The sequence below is a fragment of the Natator depressus genome, chromosome 3 (genome assembly GCF_965152275.1).
Source record: "Natator depressus isolate rNatDep1 chromosome 3, rNatDep2.hap1, whole genome shotgun sequence".
Classification (NCBI taxonomy): Eukaryota; Metazoa; Chordata; order Testudines; family Cheloniidae; genus Natator; species Natator depressus.
Genome location: NC_134236.1, coordinates 70848455 through 70872529, shown reverse-complemented (window position 1 = coordinate 70872529; position 24075 = coordinate 70848455). Strand labels below are relative to the sequence as shown.

General features: G+C 41.1%; 1 protein-coding gene across 4 annotated transcripts in view; it reads left to right on the top strand.

The window, feature by feature from the left end:
• The window catches only part of MAP3K7 (mitogen-activated protein kinase kinase kinase 7), a 71978-nt gene that overhangs the window by 5123 nt on the left and 42780 nt on the right, over positions 1-24075 (top strand). For all 4 annotated transcript variants that reach the window (XM_074948115.1, XM_074948114.1, XM_074948113.1 and 1 more), the window contains exons 2-6: positions 16104-16214; positions 18133-18198; positions 19062-19107; positions 19694-19832; positions 20752-20876. In XM_074948115.1, coding sequence (XP_074804216.1) covers positions 16104-16214; positions 18133-18198; positions 19062-19107; positions 19694-19832; positions 20752-20876 — 487 coding nt within the window. The remainder of the gene's footprint in view (positions 1-16103; positions 16215-18132; positions 18199-19061; positions 19108-19693; positions 19833-20751; positions 20877-24075) is intronic.

The window sequence follows — 24075 nt, the reverse complement described above, 5'->3', positions numbered from 1 at the left end:
TGCTTTATGCTAGAAAAGTCCAGAAGGATTTATAAAACAATATATAATTCTGAAAGTTTGGAAATGAACTGAAAAGTTTTTTGTCTAGAAAGTAGTGGTGATAGCAGTGCAGATTCAGTTGTCGAATAAAGGCCCATCTGATTAAATACTTAGTAATAAATGGTATCTCTCTATTTGGGAAGTTCAGTTAACAGATGCTTTGCAATACAGTGTGTGGGGTTTTTAAATTTTTTTTGTTGTTGTTGTTGGTAAAACCTAATCTTAAGGGAACACACATAGAAAAAGGTAAACTTAGCCTCTAATTATTTTATTTGTTAAAGTATACTTGCCTTCCTTTTTTGATGCTTTGTTTCTGGAATATTGTCCTCATGACTCCGTTCCATTCTTTTCCCTAATTAATTTGCTTCTGTCACCACACATCCACTGTAACTAAATACCATCTGACTGATTTGTGCACGTTTTGGTTGTTGTCTGTTGTTGGTTTGAATAGTGCGGAATGTACACAGCTCTCTTTTATGTTATATGAGCCTTGGCACCCAAATCCTACAATGCTGACCACCCCACTATGGAAAAATCTAAGCCCAGTACTCGGAGTGGGTGGGTGTGTGGTGATACAGCATGGCCAGAAGGCAGCAGGAGAGTCATATAGGAGAGATGTGTAAGCCCCAGGATGAGGAGAAGCCTTATTCCCTGTAGAGGGAAGAAAGGTTTCTATAGATTGATTAAAAGCACCTGAAGCCAGTCACCTGATAAAAAAAAAAAAAACCCTGCTTCAATCAGCTGGGGGAAGGAGGTGGAGCAGAGTGGTTTAGAGTTGGAGCAGAGAGCAATTTGAAGGAGTGCTGTGGCTGGCTAGAAGACCAAGACCCTAGGTAAAGAGACACCCGGCTTGTGCAGAGAGAGAGGGCAGGAAGCCCACAAGCTGAAGAGCAGGAGAGGGAAGTAGTCCAGGGGAAGGAAGCACTAGTTCAAGTGGTTGACCACTATCCCTAGGGCCCCGAGCTGGGACCCAGAGTAGAGGGCGGGGCTGGGTCCCTCCCTCTCCACTACCCTTCTCTGGCTTACTAGTGGGACAGTAAATACCCTAGTTCAGGGGCAGGAAACTGCACCCTGAACCCCACCCAAGAAGAGGAAGCACGGGACCCATCATAATCGTACCAGCAATTTGCCACACGTGGTGTCAGTAGTGGGATCTCCACGCTGGGGACTTAAACCAAGGTTAACCAAAATGAATGAATGAATCAGGCTGACCAGGACTCAGCTCTGCTACAGGAGCTGGCAAACCAGATGAAGGCCCTTATGGAGCAGAACCACAATTGCAACAGAACTCGGACTATACGGGCCAGCCACTGCGTACAGAAAATGACACGGGAGGATGATGTAGAGGCGTACCTCCTGGCATTTGAGAGAACAGCCCTGCAGGAGGCCTGGCCCTGAGATCAGTGGTCTGGTATCCTCGCCCCGTTCCTGTGTGGAGAGGCCTAGAAGGTCTACTATATATGGCTGCAGAGACTGCGGAGGATTACCCCCAGCTGAAGGCACAGATCCTGGCCAAATCCGGAGTAATCACGGCGTTGCAAGCCCAGAGGTTTCATAAATGGCAGTATACGGAGGACAAGACACCCCGATCACAACTGTTTGACCTGATCCACCTGACCCAGAAATGGCTGCGCCCTGAGGCCCTCAGCTCTGAAAAAATGATGGAGCTCCTGGTACTGGACCGGTATATGAGGAGGCTACCACCAGCCCTTCGGGCTTGGGTTGGCCAGAATGACCCCTCTACCTACGATGAGTTGGTCTCCCTCGTGGAAAGACAGCTGGCAGCCCATGAACTGTTCCGGACCCCAGGGGATGAGACACAGCAAACCAGGAAGACAGCCCCAAACCCAAGGCCCTGGATTGTCAAGAACTACAGAAGAATCATAACTGGGAGGAAAGACACTGAGGAATGGCCCGAGGCCAAGAAGGGACCTGGGGGTTTGGGAAGAGAGGGTGGGGGGGAGGGGGCAACCAAATAGCCCCAGGCAGAGGGCGGCAACTGGGATAAGGGGTCAGTGTTATGAGGGAATTGGGGCATATAGCAGCCCAGTGCCCCAAAAGGGAAGAGCCTATGCAGTGCAATGTGGGGGATCCTGGGGAACAATGTGGCCTAATCGGCCTGGTAGGGGTCGCAGTGACCTCACATGGGTATACAAGGTCAGTAAAGATGAATGGTATTGTGACCATAGCATTAGTAGATTCCGGGAGTGCTGTCAACTGGTCTCAGGGAAGTTGGTGGGGCAAGACCAACTAACCCGGGCCAAAACTACAGGGGTAACGTGCGTTCATGGCACCGTAAATTTCTACCCCACAATCCCAGTATGAATAGAGATCCAGGGTAACTGCAGGAGTGGTCCCTAGGCTCCACTACCCAGTCTTAATTGGTAGGGACTTCCCTGGATTTGAGAACTTACTCCCCCCAGTAGAGCCAGGGGAGGGTAGCGAGCCAGAGGAGTGTAGCAACCCCTGGGCTGAGACAGAGGCACCTACAGATAGCCTCACCTCAATTTTTGCCAAATTTGCCCCAGAGCTATTTTCATCCCCTGGGAAACCCTGAAAGTCTAGGCGGGAAAAGAGGGCAGATAAAAGGCTAGGGACCAGGATTCTAGCAGAGAACCAGAAAGCCTCCCTTGTTGGTAAGCGAACCCATTCAGGAGCCCAGGAGACAATTCAGGCCAGTAAGGACTCGGAGGCGGTTCCTAGCCCAAGTAGGGGCAACCCAAGGGGCAGAAAAGAAATAGGTCCCATGGAGTTAGGTCAAATCGGTACCGCATATGAGAATTTCCGGCACGACCAAGCCAATGACCCACTATATGCGAATGTGAGGAAGAAGGTAGTGGAAGTAAATGGCGTACCCGTGGAAGGAAATACCAAAGGCCCAAAGCCGTATTATGTGATCAAACGTGATCTGTTGTACCGAATAGTGCAAATTCGAGGGGAAGAAGTAGAGTAGCTCTTAGTCCCACGGAAACACACAAGGGCAGTACTAGAGTTAGTTCACAGTCATATATTTGGGGGACATCTAGGAGTAGACAAGACACTTGATAGAGTCCTAAGATGATTTTATTGGCCAGGAATGCGCGCAGAGGTCCAACGCTATTGTACCTTCTGCCCAGAATGCCAGTTGCATAGCCCCCGACCTCACTTGCGGGCCCCATTAGTACCTTTGCCTATTATTGAAGTCCCTTTCGAAAGGATAGCTGTGTACCTAGTGGGCCCGCTGGAAAGATCAGCACGGGGCCACCGAAATGTATTAGTCATCCTTGACTATGCCACACGGTATCCAGAAGCCATTCCTTTAAGAAACCCCACATCCAAGGCAATAGCAAAAGAACTACTTCAGGTTTTTGCCAGAGTGGGCATCCCTAAGGAGATCCTGACTGACCAAGGAACCCTTTCATGTCGAAATTAATGAAGGACTTATGTACCCTGCTCCGCATCCATGCCATACGGATCTCAGTCTACCATCCACAAACAGATGGACTGGTAGAGCGGTTTAACCGCACCCTTAAAGGTATGATCCGAAAGGTGATAGCACAGGATGGAAAAGACTGGGATACCCTTCTACCATACCTAATGTTTGCAATACGGGAAGTCCCCGAGGCGTCCACCGATTTCTCTCCCTTTGAGCTACTATATGGACGCCACCCACACAGAATATTAGATATCGCCAAGGAGGACTGGGAAGAACAGCCCAACCCAGGAAAGAGTGTCATTGAACACATGACACAGATGAGAAAGCGAATAGCTCGAGTAACCCCTATAGTACGAGAACATTTGGAAAAAGCACAAGAGACCCAGCGGACATATTATAACCGTCGGGCGAAAGTACAGAAATTTCAGCAAGGAGAACGGGTGATGGTGCTAGTGCCAACAGCGGAAAGCAAACTCCTGGCCAACTGGCATGGGCCATATGAGATAGTGGAAGCCATTGGGGAAGTGGACTATAAGGTCAGACAACCAGACCGCCGAAGACCAGAGCAGATCTACCACGTAAACTTACTGAAGCCCTGTCGTGACTGAGAGACATGCCTAGTCATTCGGAGAGCTCCACCTCAGATGGACGACCCACGGGAATAGGTGAGGATATCCCCCAAGTTAGCCCCAGAACAACGAACAGAGGTCATTGATATGATCCAACAGAACCAAGATGTGTTCTGTACACAGCCGGGCCGTACAACACTGGTCCAACATCATATCGTCACCAGGCCCGGAATAAGGGTGACGATAAGACCGTACTGGATACCGGAAACTAAGAGAGGAAATTAGGACAGAAGTGAAGATGATGTTGGAACTTGGGGTTATTGAAGAATCCCACAACCAGTGGTCCAGCCCTATCGTTCTAGTACCGAAGCCTGATGGCACCCTGAGATTTTGCAACGACTTCCGGAAGTTGAATGAAGTATCCCAATTCGATGCCTATCCGATACCACATGTCGACGAGCTATTTGATCAGTTAGGCAAGGCCCAATATCTAACCACTCTGGACTGACCAAAGGATATTGGCAAATTCCCCGGCCAAGAACTCCAAGGAGAAGACTGCTTTCTCTACACCTGATGGCCTGTTCCAATACACTGTCCTCCCTTTCGGACTCCATGAGGCCCCTGCAACATTCCAACGACTTATGGATAAATTGCTGCAACCCCATGCCAGGTATGCCACCACCTATTTAGACGATATGGTCATCCATAGCCCTGACTGGGAACTAGGGAAAGTAGAAGCGGTACTAGACGCCCTGTAGAAGGCCGGCCTCCCTGCCAACCCTATCAAGTGCGTGATAGGACTAGCTGAGGCCAGATACCTCGGGTATGTAGTAGGGAGAGGCTTGGTAAAACCCCAATGGAACAAAGTGGAGGCAATACAAGATTGGCCTCGGCCAGTCCGTAAAAAGCAGGTCAGAACATTTCTTGGGTTAGTAGGGTACTATCGGAGATTCATCCTTCATTTTGCCACAAGAGCAGGGCCATTGACAGACCTGATAAAGGCTCAGGGCTCCAAGATAGTAAAATGGTCTGGTGCAGCAGAAGGAACATTCGCAGATTTAAGGGCAGCCCTTTGCTGCCATCCAGTACTCATATCCCCAGAATTCAAGAAAGAATTTTTCCTACAAACAGATGCCTCGGAAGTAGGACTAGGAGCCGTCCTTTCACAGATGGTAGGGGAGGAGGAACACCTGATCCTGTACCTCAGCTGGAAGCTCCTCCCCAGGGAACAAAAGTATGCCGTTGTTGAAAAGGAATGTCTGGCGGTAAAATGGGCCATGGAAACTCTCCGCTACTACTTACTGGGGCGGCGATTTACCCTGGTAACAGACCATGCCCTGCTCCAGTGGATGTGCAGAAACAAGGAGGAGAATGCAAGAGTGACTAGATGGTTCCTATCTCTGCAACCCTTTCATTTCCTAGTACAACATAGGGTCGGAAGCCAACATGGCAACGCAGATGGCTTGTCACGAAAGCATTGCCTCTCGTCCCAGGTAGCCCAACCCCATGGTGTTGAGCAGGGGGGAGGATATGTGATACAGCATGGCCAGAAGGCAGCAGGAGAGTGATATAGGAGAGTTTGTAAGTCCCAGGATGAGAAGCCTTATTCCCTGTAGAGGGAAGAAAGGTTTCTATAGATTAATTAAAAGCACCTGAAGCCAATTAGAGCACCTGATTTAAAAAAAACCCTTGCTTCAATCAGCTGGGGGAAGGAGTTGGAGCAGAGTGGTTTGGAGTTGGAGCAGAGAGCAATTTGAAGGAGTGCTGTGGCTGGCTAGAAGACCAAGACCCTAGGTAAAGAGAGACCTGGCTTGTGCAGAGAGAGAGGGCAGGAAGCCCCACAAGCTGAAGAGCAGGAGAGGGAAGTAGTCCAGGGGAAGGAAGCGCTAGTTCAAGCGGTTGACCACTATCCCTAGGGCCCCTGGGCTGGGACCCGGAGTAGAGGGCGGGCCCGGGTCCCTCCCTCTCCACTACCCTTCTCTGGGTTACTAGTGGGACAGTAAATACCCTAGTTCAGGGGCAGGAAACTGCACCCTGAACCCCACCCAAGAAGAGGAAGCGCGGGACCCATCATAATCGTACCAGCAATTTGCCCCTGTGTGTGTGTGTGTGTGTATACAGATATATATGTGTGGGTGTATGCAATATTATATATTTTTCTTAAAGTGACTTTAAAGCATATATTATTTGAAAGCTTCTGTTATCCTCAAGTACAGTAATCTGTGATCTACAAGGTGCTGGTGGCGTCTCCGCCAAGTATTCTATGCAGGTTGTTGCAGAAGTGCCAGTTCTCCAACACAATACCAGATCTATTGTTGCTCTCCCTAACCTTATAGAATTCCTGGCAAAGTTCCTTTACTCTCCCATAGTACTGCTGATGATCCCTGTCAGACCCCTTTGCCTGCACCTCCCCCATGCAGTCTACTTATAGATATCCGTGTTTCTGTGTCTGGTCCGTAGCTGTGCTTGCATAGTCTCATCTCCCCACTGGTTCAAGAGATCCAGGCAGGAGTGTGTCTAGTACCTCTCTGTGTGCGTGGAGCTTGCATGGTCTATTGCAGTGGTTCTCAAACTTTTGTATTGGTGATCCCTTTCACATGGAAAGCCTCTGAGTGCGACCCCTCCTTATAAATTAAAAACACTTTTTATATATTTAACATCATTAGAAATGCTGGAGGCAAAGTGGGGTTTGGGTTGGAGGCTGACAGCTTGCGACCCCATATGTAAGAACCTTGTGACCTCCTGAGGGGCTCTCAAACTGGGGGTCAGGACCCCCGGTCTATTGGGCGGTTGCACACAACAAAGCTGGTCTGCTAGGTCTGCTCGCCAAATTGGGCAATGAGGAAAAATGCATTTCAAGGACATGGAAGGCTTTAAGGGGGTGGCTTCTGGTCTCTCTGATCCCTGGTCAGTGGAGTTTAAAATTGTGATCAGAGTGGGGTCACTCTTGCAGAGAATGGGGCATTGTGGGACAGTAGCTAGAAGACTGTTAAAGTCAACACACATTATGCAGTGTCTTCGATCATATTGCATTGACCTGAGCCATAGTTGAGCTACTTTCCGCTGTTCGGTTTAGGGGCAGGGGTACTGTGTTGATGTAATGAGGCACTTATGCTGGCTAGAGACGAATTTGATGTAGACACAACCTAGCTTGGTAGCGTAGCCGAAGCCTTAGTTTCAATAGTCCACTTGAACAATGGTAGTTAATAACTAGAGTATTTTGAGGGAATCCTCTTACAAAGAAGAACTGATAAGCTTTCTAAATATATATTTAAGAATAGCTATTTAAGATTCCACACCACTAAGAGGACATATTTGTAATGTGTACACCTATACATAATACATTTTTGGAAACAGCTGAATATGATTTCATCTGCCCACTGGGGCCTGAATTTAGGGTTCTTTATCTTCTACAGCTGAGCAGGAAATGGTTTTCTAGTCCCATGAGAGAGAGAATATTTTTCTTGTCCTGATTAAGGACAAGAAGTCAATCTCAAATTTTTGTGAACCAATAATCCAAAAACGTTTCAGATCAGGTTAATTGAAATACTTAATTTTGATTTCCCATCTTATTTTTAAATTCTTTTTAGTATAAATTAAAATTTCCAATGGAGGTTATTTAGAAACAAACCCCTTCATTTAGAAAATGTCAAAACATCCCATTTTAACAATTCTGAATTTTTTTCCAAAAAGTTTTAGAATCAGGGTATTCATCAAAGCTGATCCTTTTTCCTGCTAAAAATTTTGGTTTTGACAAATTGTCATTTTCTGATTTATAAAAAAAAATTCTGAAAATTCCTGACCAACTCTAATGTTTTCCTCGCAGCTGTTGATGGCCTGGAGTCTTAACTGTGGTCCAAAGTCTTGATCCTGTAATCATAGAATCGTAGGACTGGATGGGACCTCAGGAGGTCATCTAGTCCAGTCCCCTGCACTCATGGCAGGACTAAGTATTATCTAGACCAGAGCTTCTCAAACTATCTGATGTGGGGGACTGGCAATTTTTTTTTTCCAATGTGCACACAGACTGGCAGCCGATGGCTCGCTGACCGGCACCGGTCCTCTGACCACCACTTTGAGTAGCACTGATCTAGACCATCTCTGACAGGTGTTTGCCTAACCTGCTCTTAAAAAATCTCTGATGATGGAGATTCCACAACCTCCCTAGACCATCTATTCCAGTGCTTAACTTCCCTGACAGGAAGTTTCTCCCTCTCTGTGTTTACACCACAGTGGCAGCTCCTGTCCCAAAGGGCTGGGTTTGGCTCCCTACTCCGGGCATTGCAACCTAATGCACGTAGTCACAGTGCCACTGAAGTTTGGCACATCCACCCTGCCATAGATGGACACGGAGAAGTGGAGGGCTATATTGCAACACCACTTAGTTTGGGGGCGTTTTACTCTGATTGCGGATATTTCACAGACTTTATTCAAATTAATCGTTTCCATGATTAGTGTGGCAAAATCATATCCCTATTCATGTTCGATAACCAAAAGAATATGAGCCCCCATTGTAGTGCTGTGACTAAAAACTAATGTAGTTCCTTGTGTATCCAGGAACATTGAGCAGGAGTATGGAGGTGATATTAAGTTAGTGTATAGCATTGCTGAGACAACTGCTGGAATATTGTAGCCACACTCTTTAAAAAGATATTGAAAATTTGGAAAATCATTCAGAAAAGATACAAAAATTCTTTGAGGTCTGGAAAACATGACATAACGTGGCAACTGACTTTCTGTATGCCCAGTTTGAGACGATCAGGTCCTGGTTTTGAGGAGTGCAGTGTACTCCAGTTGAAGTCAATGATAGCCGTAAGTGCTCAGCATCTCTGAAATATTAAGCTCTTGATGTTTTAAGCTGGGCAGCACGAAACAAAGACACAGGAAATTAGACACTTGAAAATTTTGGTTTTGATTTCTGTGGCCTTGGTTAAATTCAGACATTTCACTGGTTTAACTTAAAATCAGTTTTTAAACCCATTGAGTTAAACTGTTGAGTTTGTGTGAAGACACTTAATCTTTTTTTTTTTTTTTTTAAAAAGTTTCAACTGAAATAAGCAATTATTGAACCAAAATAGTATTGTCATGGCATGGCTCCCACCTGGGCTGCCCTCTTGCAGCAGGCTGCACCATGATAGGCAAACCTGCCTCAGCTTCCTTCCTTCAGAGGCTCTGGTAACTCCATGGCCACTCCCTTGCATAATAATACACTTCCTAAGGCTTGTTTATTATAAAAATATAGTGCAAAATAGTCCATAACAAGTCCCCAAATATAGTCCATTTATCATTGTCTGCAAATGTGCATGGCGTGTAGTCTTTAAAATCCAACATCTTCTAGTCCATCCACATAGCACGTATCATTCTCCTGTGTATTCCACCACACCCAAGCTCTTTGATTCCCTTCCTGTCCTTTTACCAGGACAGCCACTCCAGCCCTTCCAGCTTGAGTGCAACCCTTCTCTTCCCAGCAGGAATCCCCCACAGCTTCGCTGCTGGGAGTTCATCCTCACTAAGGGAGCATCCCTAACTGTTCCTGGCGCTCTCATTGTTCCCCTGGATGCAGCTCCCAAGGTGTGGAGACATGAGCAGGTAGGCCCCTGTGCTGTTCCCGTCTTTCCAACCCTCAGCATTGGCTTTTAGCCTTAGAAGTCAGCAAGCAATTCCCTCTTGCTGTTCTGCTCCCTTCAGCCCTCTGGCTCCTCTTCTCCTGACTAAGGCAGTTCTTACCTGCTCCTTTTCCTGACTGACTTGGGAAGCTCTTAGCTGACCCATTTCCTCACTGGGCCTTCTGTCTGTCTATATCCATTTATATGGCTCAGGTGCCTTTTCTTAAAACCCAATTAGCAGTCAGTTGATCATTACAGTTGTACTGGCCTCTACCCTCTTAAAGGGCCAGTGTCATCCTGCAAGGAAGTGTCTATACACAAGCTTGCACCAGTTTAACTAATCTGATTTTAAAACATAGTTATGAGTGTAATTTTTTGTGTGAAGTTCCCTATCTGTAAAATGTGGATAAAACATCTCTCTATGTTAGGGTGCTAGAAAGTTGAATTCAACAATGAATGCAGGGCGCTCAATATTATGGTGATGAATGCAAGACAAGTGTTTGAGGAAATAATAAATTCTGTGTTCAGTGCAGTGAATAATGAGAGGATAAAAGAAAATCTTGAACGAATCCCTTATTCTCTGAGCACTGTACGTCTTATGCACGGAATGTGCACAGGGTCCTGTGGGGGGAAAAAAATGTGATTTGGGGCCTTTGGGTATCACTGAAATAGTAGTAATAACAATAAAGTGCACCCTTTTTTTATAAAGCTCAGGAGGTGTATACATAATGTACACACATACAAACAACTTCACCTCTGTTGTAATAGAGATCCCCTTACAAAAAAATCCCCCTTCTTCCTACCGAGCTTCCCTCTGAGAAATGCCTGCAAAATGAAATGGATCCTGCAGTGTGCATTGAAGGCCTGTAATGTTGGCTCTATCAGACCAGCAAGGGGACTGAGTTCCAGAGTTGAGTCCTCTGTCAACAATAACTAGGCACCAGCCTTTAATGTTTAAATCTAGGGCCTGTTAGTTTGAGCACCTCAGATATCATAACAGAGGATAATGATCCATTCCAATATATGGAAAACAGATTTTACCCCAATATATTTAAACTACTACTGGGTATAGTGAGTTTAATCCTTAAAACAGGTTACTGTACATTACGTTTTCAGTTAACTTATTTTTTTAACTGTCTTTTTATGAGGTTTTACCCAGCCTTTTTTGAATACATAAAATGTACTGGGTTCTAAAATAACCCTTTGCTGATAAATGGTTACCTCAGTCTGGGATACAGATGCTTCCTGGAATGAGTAAACTACCCAAATGCTAATAAACTCTTCAAAAAGAATTGAGTTTAGACCAAGCAGGGAAATGGCTGCTGTTTTAGGAATGCTCCACAGAATGTTTAGATAATGATTAATTGCATATTCCCTAGACTCTTTGATATGAGCATGTAAGCCTTAATATACAATTACACTTTGAAAAGGAAACTCCATTGGAAAGTATGGATTTGGGTGTTCTTAAACCCCCACTAAGTCCTCAAGATGATGATTAAGTTGATGTCTTATGGGCCTTCTTTTGTACATACTGCAGTTAATAAGTAGAATTTTCCAAAGAATACTAAAGCTGTTAACTGGAGAAGTGTTCTATTTTATTGTCCCTCTTATGCCCAGCAAGGCCTCTTTAGAACAAACAGCACTGTGCATCTGAATAAGAGTCGAAAGTGAAGAGCTGTTCTTATTAATGAATGTATGAAATCTGTTAATCTCTCAAATTTTGGAGAATAGTAAAAGTATATGTATTGGCTAATACAGTTCAGAAACAGCTGAATGCTATTTATTTTTCTTTGCTCCTGGGCTTGAGAACTGGGATCTAAATAAACATGAGTTCATTTTTCCTGTTTTGTAGTATGAGTAACTAGCATTAAGAATATCCTTTTAAGATGAGAGATAATTTTAAAGACCTTTAACCTAGGACCTCTACAATATATATATCACCCATGGTTTATACTCCACGTATTTTCAAATCAATGTGTGGTGTTAAGCAGCATTGGCAGTGTGCTTAATACTGTATATACACAAAGAAAGATACAGTCTCTGCCCCAAGCACCTTATATAGTTTCTAATTCAAGGTTTTATTTAGATGATTTTTTAAAAAATGTTAGAATGAATTACATTGGAAAAAGTACAAATACAACTCTTAAGTTGTATGTAATTGCAGTTTTGTTAGTGTAGTAAAAGAGGATATTCCTCTGGAATTCTTTTTTTGTAGGAGATCCAATAAGGAGCAGAGAGCGAAAGGGAGAGAACTAAAAAACAAGCTATGTAGATTAATGACTCTTTAAAACTTTCTAAACAGCCTACACTTGTTTCTTGAACCACCTATTTTATTATTGACAAACATTTGCTACAGAAAAAGTAAGAGGATTTTCACTATACACTGCACATTTCCTCCCCTTCCCCCCCCCCCCTTCTCTTATGGTACCCGGAGGTAAAGGTGAAGAATCTTTTTCAGACCAGTATGTTTATTTTTAGATCATCTTCCAAGACTCCAGTGCCACAGAGCAACTGCTGTTAATGGAACTACTGAAGTAACAAGTCAATAATGTGGGGTTCATGTAAATTGAGAATGTGTACTGTTACCCAAACACATGTAGTTGTACGGGCAGTAGGAGATATGAAGGAATCAGTGTGAAGAAACTAAACTTTAGATAACTCTTCTCTCCTGTGGTATTAAAATAATTGGTTCTTGTGCATATCAGAGATGGAAACTTTATTTCTAATGCTTAAATTATTCAGGCAACTTTTAAGACTTTCCTTTCAAAAGAAATTTGGAGGGAGAATGCTAAAAGTAACTAGCTATTTTGCCGTTGTTAGTCTCTCTCTCATAAAAATTGTCCGTGAATAAAATAGTTCTCCCACATACTCCAGTATCATCTTCTGCTCTATCATACTATAAATCTGTGGGTCTTATTGGATCCATCACTGCTTCTGTTTGTTCATTTGTAATGGTGTCCCAGAGCTCCTTTCATTCATGGCTGGTCAAGAAGCTGAGAATGTCTTTCTAATGTTGACCTAAAAATGGTAATTCCTTTATCTGTAGCCTAGATCAACATATGCATCTGTGTGCTCTCCTTAGAGTTCAAGTTTTGGCATTAGCTTACAGCTCACTACTAGGTGCAATGAAGATGTTAACACATTGTTTCAAAACCCTGACCGATCTTGTACACAGTCATCCAGTAATTTATATTGGCAAACACTTGGATGCTATATGTTTCTCTGACTTCCTCTCATGGTTCTCCATTGTGCCCATTAAGAGATTCTGGGAGACTGTTCCTCTTGGCTCCTGACACTGACCTCTCCAGAGCCATTGGCTGGACTTACTTAGTAAAGGGGGTCTGCCTTTTAGAATTTATTCTCCTTTTCGACTAGAGCCTTTTTGTAGTGCGTTTCATGGCACAAAGCAAAGCTGGTTGAGTTAGCATGCACAACCGGAAGACAAGTTTTTTTTCCTTTCTTAACAGCATGGTTATTTGTGTTTCTGGCAGCAAATGTTTTAATTATTACTCAGTTGAAGCAGATTTATTTAAACTTAGAAGCTTTCACGTAAATGTTTAGGTTCCCTGGTGATGAATGTTCTTAAGGGGCAGATTTTATCATAACTAACACAGTATGCAACTGACTGGGTTGCAGAATTTGTCCATTAGTCACTTACAATTAAATTAAAGGGACACTGTCATCTTTTTTTAAATTGACTAATAAAAATAAGGTTTGAGTTAACATAGTAAGTTTCAAAACTTTGTAACTCACTCCTTTTAAAAAAGAAATCACTTTTTTCTGCTGCTGTGCTGATTTTTGTAAGGGCCTTCTCAGCAAGAAAGGAATGAACTGACTGACTAAACAGTAAAACTGACTACTCCAAAGTCTGTCAAATGCACAGTGCAAACAAACTGAAAAATAAATAACATTTTCACTAAATTCTTCCAGTTACAGTCAGTAGTCCCTGTAATTTTTCCCACTCATATGCAGAATGAATTTTGTTACGTGCACCAATATGATGGATATGTGTAACACATCACCTCCATATTGGTGCACGTAACAAAATTCATGTGGTGGCGGTAGGGCCAAAGAGGTTCAGAGTGTGGGAGGGGGCTTAGGGCTGGGGCAGAGGGTTGGAGTGCAGGATTGTGAGGGTTCCTGCTGAGGGTGCGGGCTCTGGGGTGGGGCGGGGATGAAGGGTTTGGGGTGCAGGAGGGTGTTCTTGGGCTACAGCGGGGAGAGAAGACTCCCCCAGCGCTCTGCCCCCGCAGCAGCACCTGGGTTGTCAGGGAGAGGCTCCTCTCCCCACCATGGGAGCTCTGGGGCTGCAGGATAGGTGCCCTTTCCCTGGCCCCAGCAGGTCTGGGCCGGGGGAGGGCTGCTCCAACCACACCTGGGTTGAGCAGAGATGTGCCTAGGGCCATGCCACTTCAGGGTTGGGCTGCTCCGGCTGTGCCGCAGGCTGAATTGGTGGCTGGGGGAGGGGTGCCCCTCCAATGGTCGGTTGGGAGCCGGGGGAGGGGCGCCCCTCCCATGGTCGCGGCAGGTCCCCAGGCGGGTTCCCTGAGCACCTGCACGGTGCAAAATAGGCTGCTTTGTGGCCCCGCAGCTTACAGGGAACTTAGGTTACAATAATCATAGGGGTCACTTGTAACTATACTGTGTACAACATTTTCAGACAGTGATTTTTTTTTCGAGTTGGTGTCCATCAAATGTTTAAATTAGCATTAAAGCAACAAAAAAGAGAAGAGGATAAAGAGAGGAGAAATCTTTTTTAAAAGGCTATTTTCTAAGACATGCTCACCAAGTAAAATACTAGAAAGAGTTAGGTCTTTGAACATGTCTTATTACTGCTGATATATACTCATACCCAATGTATAGCGTAGAAAGGGGGAGAAATCAGGAATTTCCAAATGTTGTTTCCACTGAATCATTAAACTCATTACATAGTAATTTGTGTATGTTATGTAACATTAATAGTAATAAGGCCTTGCATTTAATAAGGATATGAGAAATAGAAATTACTGCCTTTATGCAGTGTAGTAAAGTAAATTTTCTGTAGAAAACTTACTTTGAATTTCAAAACTTTTTTGTAGTGTTTGATTTCTTTGCAACTTAAATAACATTCATTTTTGTTTTGTAATTTCTTTTTTAAGGCAAATGGTGAAATCGGATTCATTTGTATGTAATTATAATAACCCCCAATCATGCATAGCATTTGAAGCATTGGCCTTCATCACTGCAGCACAAATTGCTACAACTTGAACTGTAGGATTAACTGTGTTAGCTGGCATCAGCAGAAAGCTGTGATCCAGGAGGCTGGGATGGACTTCTGGGGCCAGGTGTTAGGTTTCAGTGGTGGTTGGTGGTGGTTATTTTGGCATGCTTCCAGGACTTTCCTGAGGAATGCGAGCAAGAAAAGGGAAATTGAACTTTTCAACAGTTTATATCTCCACCAAACCTGAATAGAATTGGATGGGTCCAAGGAAAAGGCATTTCTATTCCTAAGGGGCCCCCGTGCTGAATTTCAAGGGCCTGCTCCAAAAAATGGAGGTGTTAGAGCTTCTCCACAAAAAAAAAAAAAGACTCAAGAATCTCTTATGGGAAGTATTGTGAAATCTAAATATAGGGATCTCTATCTAACCCCTTCTAGTGAAGTCAAAGTGCAGGATTATATCATCTACCCACTCTTACAGAAATAATAATAAAAGTTAAAATTTGGTATTAATGCTTCATTAGAGGGTTAATTGGAGGTAAACAACTAATGGAGAAAACTGGTTTTAGTGAACATTTTGCTCATGAGAGGGAATGTTAAAGGAAATGACTGGGTAAAGTTCTCATTAGTCTGAAAATATCAATATTGAAAGTATTGGGCGGGGGGGGGATACCTTGGCTGTATCTGACATATATCACTTATTCTGTCTTCTGCTACACTTCAGCATAGTGCCAGAATACATGCATTTATGTACTTTTTATTCCAGAGGTCAAACTTTATATAACTAATAAGCAAGAATATGTGCAATAAGATACTATTTCCCAGAGCAAGTTTTATAAAAGTAAACTCTACGTAGGAAGGATGAAGAAAAGAATAAGGGGGAAGCAACTATTCTTCCTTTTTCCCAGGTTCCTTTTGAGTAGAACTTGTGTGAAATAAGTAACTTTACAAATTTGTATGCAATATAAATATTTCAGAAAAAATGTGAAGAATTTAATGCGTATAGTTTACTGTTTTTCCCTGTAGGTGATCTATGGAAGAAGCCTTATGCACATGCCATTTATCAGAATAACCCTATAATTTGTAACTGTGCTTTATGACTGCATAAAATTAAAGTTTTGTTATAAACTTGGACTTCACTTCATATGCCTGATATCTTTATACTAAATTTTTAATTTTTGATGTTGCGTAACATGTTTCTTTAAATATTTGTGAAGTGCTACAGGCAAGCTGGAATTGTTTTCTTAACTACAGTATTCCTTGCTATCTTGATCTAGGTTGTTGGAAGAGGAGCCTTTGGTGTGGTCTGCAAGGCAAAATGGCGAGGAAAAGATGTAGCCATTAAACAAATAGAAAGTGAATCTGAAAGAAAGGCCTTCATTGTGGAGGTACAGTAAGATTCCTTGAAAAGAAGTTATGGGATTCGGTATGTCCCTCTCTTCCCCCCCCCCCCCCCCCCCCCAGTAATGTGGTATGGCTTTGCCACTGACATACCCCACACCCAGCCACGCCACTTCCACCAGAACTTGTAAGAGGGGCCTCGGAGGATGGCCTGTGGCTGTCTTCTCCAGTTCCTGCACTGAAGGAATTCTTCCCAGTGAGGTCTGTGGTATTTAGAGCCTCTTTATGCCGCTCCAACCCTTTTAATCTGTGTAGAGAGTCCAAAGAAGGAGTGAGAATCTCATCCAGTGTCACTTAACATTGGGGGGGGGCCATGCTATGAAAAAGTTTGGCTTATGTTTCCATTAATGTAGTAATTTATTTTTAATTAAAATTGTAAAAATCTAGAAGAAAATACATGTAACTCATGTATTTTCGAACACATCCCTCATTTTCTCCATTCCACCTCTTAATTTAGCACCTCACACATAATTCATACATTTCCTAAAGGAGAGAACATTCTAGGATCCAATGTTGTTACTACATAACTTCAGTGAACTTTCATTATGCCAAAGTTCTGTTTGTTTGCATTTAAAACACAGTAGATAAAAATTTAGGGTACCCAGGATATATGGAGTAAAATAAGAATAAATCCCTAACGTGTTACAGTTCCTTTAACCATACTACAATTTTGTGACTAAAATGTATTTATAATACATCTCTCTGCTAACAGAATATGTATACTGTGCTCATTGTCATGGTATGTGAGTGCAGAATAACATTCACATAAATCTAAACATGGTTGAATGGTAAGTCATCTTGGTTGGGCTTTATATGAGAGAGAATCTAAGAGAGAAAATCCTCAAATTGGTTTCAAGATATTACATTTTTGAGTTCTCGCAGTGTGTAGATTCAGTTCTTTTCTAATATCACTTCAGACTATATATAAAGAATTTCTAGGAACATAGGGTCATGTGTCCTATCGATTGGATAGTGAAATTCAGAGGGTACTATTAAAAACTCCCTCAAAAGTCTGTGAAAGTCAAAACTTCCCACTTGGTTTGATTTTCTGCCAACTTGCAAAATAAAAAATGGTTCTTAATTTCTTCAGTGGGTGTATCCACACATGCCTACTATGAATTACTACAAGCAATTTTTTCTCATGACTGGATGGCATAAATGTTAACTTGTAGAATTTATTTTATAGTTCATTTTTGTGGCATTACTCCCTTTTGCATTAAAGTGAACTATTTTGCCCATAAGATTTTCTGTAGTAATTCAGACCATTTGTCTCTGAAGTCAGGTAACCTTGCTTCCAACTGTGAGCAATAAACAGTGTACAGAAGTATTGCAAAATCCTCAGAATGTCATATCTAGTTGTGCAATGCTGTACTTGGAAAGTGGATGATCTGCTTGTTCAGCAGCTTACACTCTGGCCCTGAAGCATGAGACTTAATTATGTTCTTAACATGCATAATTAAAAATTTGATTTCAGTCATGACATTTTCTGACCCATTTTAATAGGTCTGCCTGGCTAATATAATCTGTTATGAGACAGGGGAGTGCTATTATCTCCATTTTACAGATGGAGACCTGAGGCACAGGAAAACTCTGATTTGTCTTTCCAAGGTTATGCACGACGTCTGTGGCAGAGCCAGGGTCCCAGGTCTCCCAAGTTCTAGGCTAGTGCCCTAAGTATTAGATTTTTAGAAGATGGTCCAGTTTTAAAATCCAGGCACAGTATGTGACATAAATTTGTTAGTTTACAACCTAATTTAATTATCTAAGACATCAGCTTTTTCACGCGAACAAACCATGCTATGTAAATAATTGTTTGTGTTGATTTAATTAACTGTGTATATGAAACCAAATGGTAACTTGAAGTATTTTGTGGTTGAAAAAAAGTGGTGAACTTTTGTGTTGCAGCTTCGACAGTTGTCACGTGTGAACCATCCTAATATTGTCAAGTTATATGGAGCCTGTCTGAATCCAGTAAGTTGTAATCCTCCAGTTTTTGTCACCTTGATAAAGCTCACTATAATCAAGCAATAATGCAAGAAATACATTCAGCCAATATAGCCACCTTAGTATTGTCTATAAATTGGTTTCTGGTTTTCTTATTAATGGGTTGATTTTTTCTAAATATTAATTTTTTTTTACTTGAAGCAAAGTGTAGCCTCTAAAAACCTATTCACACTTCATCTTGTTCTTTTGCTCTCCCTATGCTGATTTTTTTGATTGCAAAGAAATTAGTGTGGTATGAATGTATGTGGTGTGCAGTCCCCATATTGAATCCAAATCAGCACTACAAAAAATGATTTATTTACAGATGACACACACATGATTGGAAATCAATTCCTTTACATTTACCTGCCAAGGTCAGGATTCTGTTTTTACCCTGCAACAGCTGAGAACCCTACAAATGCCTCAGGTGATGCAGCAAGTACTGTAGCAGGACAGATATGAAATCTTGAACTCACAACATGGTAGGCTAACTTAGACGTATTTTATTAGTGGTCTGGGATATTAAATTGATTAAAATAGTTTATTCAGGTCTAATAAAAATTGGCAATTTTAGTTAATCTTTTCTAATCCACTCTTACAGTACATCCATTCTAACTGTAATTTGAAGGCAACCTTAGCCTTAAGGGGTATACAGTGATGCATCCTCTCCTCTTTGCTACCCTTTAATAGGATCTCAGCATCAATTTAATTCTGCATCTGATAGATCAATGCATCAATTATGGACGCTTTGCAGTTCCTCTCAAAGAACTTTCCTTTCAAATTACAAAACCTATTGTCCGCCCCTACACTGCACTTTAAAACATCCCTATTTTTTGTCCCCTCCCCAAAAGGTGTGTCTTGTTATGGAGTATGCTGAAGGAGGTTCTCTGTACAATGGTGAGTATCATTTAAACATGGTGTCTCCCTGCAGCTAAAGTGTTAGTGTTAGGAGAACCTTTTCTTAAAATATAAAATGGGTTTAATATTTATTTTAAAGAGCATTTTACAACCAGCATAGTTTAAAAACATGTTTTAATCATCTGATCTTTTGGTATCAAATAAATGGCTTAAATTTTGTGACTCCTTTCATTTTTCCCTGTAAAAATCTGACTTTATTAAGTGACCACCTTCAACTTGTTGTCAATTTCTTGAGTGATCATTTAATACAGGCCACACTAGATACAGCTGAAAATGAGTGACTTTATTTTATAACTAGCCATTAAGTGGCAGAATTTGTGTGTGTAAATATTTGCTAATGAACTAAGTACCCTTTTAAAAACTTTGGAAATCACTATTCAGGTAACTTCCATTAATAGTGATATATAAAGTTAAACAATGTAAAAAGAGATTTCAACAGCAACGCTAAAGGATGAGAGTAAATAACTAGTTGAATGTCATACAGCTTGTTACTGGTGTGTTAACTCCATTGTTTCCATGGTAATATGCAATAAAGTTCTTTTTAGTTTGTGCCTTTGTTTTGCAGTACTGCATGGTGCTGAGCCTCTGCCTTATTATACTGCTGCACATGCAATGAGTTGGTGTTTACAGTGTTCCCAAGGAGTGGCATACCTCCACAGCATGAAACCAAAGGCTCTAATTCACAGGGACCTGAAACCGCCAAAGTAGGTTTCTAGTCAGTGTTAAACCTTTTTTTCTTAAAAGTGCAATTTGGGGTTTCTCATTATCCTGTTACTTCCAGTGGATTTGGAGGAAAACTTTTAATTGATAACTTTTATTTATTAGCTATAAAGTAAATGAATCTAAATAAAGACTATGGGTTTTAAATTTCAGTTATAAAATCAAGACACGCTGATTGTTTTGTGTACCACTAACTGTGTGTTCAGCACTGCGTGTTGTGCAGACATAAAGCCTGTTCTTGCCCCATATCATGGAAGTGGGTTTTTAGCAGGGACTTGGTTACCTGAATGGGGAAATTAAAAAGGCCTTGAGGTCTACTTCTAGTGACTTGCACTGTTTTGCAGGAGAACCTACATTTGATGCTCCAATTCTTTCTTCCTTCCCCAATGCTCATCCATAGGCACTGAGACCGCATGGTCAATAGCAACCCTTCCATTTGAAGAAAAAGCAGCATTGGCTGGCTCTAATGGGAGTCCTGATCATTCCCCTTCTGGCAAGATAGCAGCCATGATGACTGGCCTTCTCTCTGCGGAGCCTGTATAAAATGTTTATGAATCAGCATATAAAAGGCTAATTTTGTCTCCATTGGGTGCTTAGTGGATTGAAATAACTATGCCTAAAGAAACTGTTTTCTATTTAAACATATTTCAAATAGAGCTATAAAGATTAAAAATTAAAATTCAGCAGTTTATCATAATTAGGAAGTCACAACCTACTGACATACTATAGTAAATTTTAAGAATATTTTTATACTTAGATGAACAAGTTACTGCCAAGTTACTGTACACTACTGTGAAGCAAGGCCTCAAGTGAAAGTTGTTGGAATAAAATAGTAATGTTTTATTATTGTAACAAGACTACTGAATTCTATTAAAAAAAAAAAATCTGGGATTTTCTTGACAGCTTGCTGTTGGTAGCTGGGGGGACAGTTCTAAAAATCTGTGACTTTGGTACAGCCTGTGATATTCAAACGCACATGACCAACAATAAGGGAAGTGCTGCTTGGATGGCACCTGAAGTTTTTGAAGGTAACAAAATAATGTACAGTTTGACATGTATTCCTCTACTTAAGGACGTTATTTTGAATGATTTGATATAAGAAATCAGTTGAGAGCATCATTTACATGCATTGTTTCTGTTAAGTTGCATTATAAAATACAGAAATAAATTTTAAAGATTAAAAATAACTTGGGGGAAGTCTTTAATTTACATTTAAAAACTAGGGACAAAGACTGCTGTACAAGTATCTTTAGGAAAGGAATTCACACGAATGGGGAAAAGTTTGATACTTGAAGTTCACAAATGGCAAAACTGAAAAGACTGTAACAGTAAATTATGCATCTTGTTTGGTGTTACCATCGTGGGATATTGTTGTTTCTGAGATTACAAAATAATCCCAGATTCTGATTGCACTGAAATATGCTGTCATTCCTTCCACCCCATATTCTGATTTGCCATGGTCTTCAGAATTCGCCATGTATGTGTCGAACAAGCATAGCCACCTCCATTTTTGATCCCTCCCTAACTTGTAACTCCGCCTATCCCCTTTTTTCCCCCATATCTCCCTTCTCTTCCTTATCCCGTGAAGTTTAGTTCACCTCCTCTTCTCCTCTCACCCTATACGTAATTCATGTTTAAAAATTAATTTGTATTTAATATTTAAGTGGGGAGAGGAATCAAAAGCGATTTGTTGGCATATGGTGGGGAAGCCCAGTGATGGTAAACAATAAAATCACAAGGATTTGTATAATTACTGTGTGGTTAAATGGTGAATAGCTCGGTCATTATGCACATCAGACCACTTTCAGACCAGTGATTAACTGGTGCTGATTTTGCCCCCTGTGAGTGAGTAAAAGTTTCATTAAGAGTTTAATTGTGGATGGATAGAGTGAGTTTTTTGAGTATGTGTTTTGTTTTTTCCCTAGAGGTCTTAATAGTGAATTAAGTTCTCCAGAAAGGTATCAAATTGATAATACTGTAAAAAGGAGGTCTGGGTAGCCACCTGAAAAAAACAGACGACCACCAGGCTTTAAAGCTTCTCCACAACAATATCAGTAGGCTCTGGTCAGATGTTCTGGACTCCTGAGCATGAACATTTTAGAGTATGTCTATACTACTGAGACTATACTGTCCTACTGACATCACCATAGCTATGCCAGCATAAACCTGTAATGTAGACATAACCTACACTGATGGAAAGGGGTGTTTTCATTGGTGCAGAAGCACCACCTGCCGGTAGTTAGGTCAATGGAAGTATTCCTCCATCAACATAGCTGTATCTACACTTGGGGTTAGGTCAGCAAAGCTACATTGATCTGGAATCAGTTTGACACCCCTGACCAATGTAGGTATGTCAACCTAAATTTTAAGTATAGATTATGCCTCTAGTTAAATCACCATAGTCATTCAGTGCTTGATCTCTCTAAGACTGGCAATTTTATGTCAGTTTCTGTGCTACAGATACCAATTTACTAGAAACTGCCCTGGGCATACCTCCTTGTTCACTTCAGATATTGGCCATAATTTATTCTTAACGTTCATTTACCACTAGAAGTTAGTTTCTTTTCCTTTATTTAAAAAAAAAAAAAAGGTTGAAGATCTGATTTTAGAAAAGGGGAAAAAAAAACCACAGGAAATCCTGATTTTAAATTGGATTAAGGGCTACATTTAAAAGCCTTGCTGTTACAAGGAATTCCAGTGCAAATGCTAAATCATCCATTTCTTAGTGACTCTCCAGTCCATAAATTCTACTAAGTAGGAACATGTAAAATTTCAGTTCTAAATTTCCTGCTTTTAGTACTGCAGCAAGCCGCCAGTACAGCAATTTTTATATATTTTGTTTCCCCAAATTTGTATTGGCACCATTGAAACACATTACACAGAATGATTGAATACCTTCTGTCTAAAAATGGTAGAATGTAAAATTTCAAATTAATATCTTGAAATAAAATTGTCATTCAGCTTTATTAAACCAGTGTTAAAATTTTAACATTGAACAATTTATATGTATTAATTACTACCTCAGATATTGACAATAAAATCAGAACAAAACCTAGGCCTATCTACATCTAACTCAACAATTTCTAAATTTTCTCATCTGTTTGATAGGTCTTTGGAGAAAACTGAAGGTATTCTTATCAAAATAAGAGTAGAAAAAAGCTTTTATTTTGTAAATGGCAGTCTGTCAGAATTCCTTTTGAAATAATTACTTCAATGGGACTGGGGTTTTGTTGCAATATTAAATGTGTGTCTGGGTTCCTAGAGATTTATATTTGTGCCTTTTTATTTAAATTTAAATAAATAAATGTCATTCTAAAGTAAGGAGGGAGGAAGTACTATAAACTCAAAACTATAGAAGTAAAATAGTTGAGCAAGCTGTAGTGCAGTGTGTGTATGCCACTATCCTATGTCACATGGTGTCTTCCTATATAAAGAAATTCTGTATAGAAGTGTCTCTTTAAATTATTAGATTGTTTTTCCATATGCTTACTGAGAAAACAGAACAGACTATTTATTAGATTCTTAATGTCATTCTTGTTTCAGATATTGACCAGAAAGGATAAATCATAGTGCTGACTGTTGTTTACATACTTTCTATCTTGAATTTGTTTATCATTCATGTCTGTTTAAGAAGTTCATGGCTTTCTTTAATTAACAAAGTATTTATCATTCTGTGGTCTCTTGTCTCCTTCTCTGAGCTTTATTATTATTCATTATTTTATATCACCCAGCATCTGCTGTGTGCTTCATGAGAGACCTAGAAAGGCTCAATCCCAGCCCCAAAGAACTTAAAACTAAATTTTAGGCATGACAAAATGAGTGAGAATAATAAACGGGGAGGCATTGGGGTGATGGAGATACAGTGAAATGATCACATGGTTACTTAGCATAGGCCTGGGCACATCTTGCTGGTTCTTTTAAGGACTTCTTGTTTTTAAATATAAAAATGATAGATGATGGTGAATGATGACTGATTTACTGTGGCCATCATGGAAGAAGTGAGTTTAGGAGAAAGATTTAAAGGAGGACAGGTAGTCAAAATGACAATAAAATAATGCTAAATTTTGAGAGATTGATGATCATAATAAAATCACATTTGATATTTCAAAACAAGACTGTCCTAAGCATTGTGTTTTATAATTTCAGTGCAGGTCCAAGCTGAAGGAACTAGTTTGCAAAGAGGAGAGCTCTTATGTAAACATATTGGCAATAATAGCAAAAGGGTTT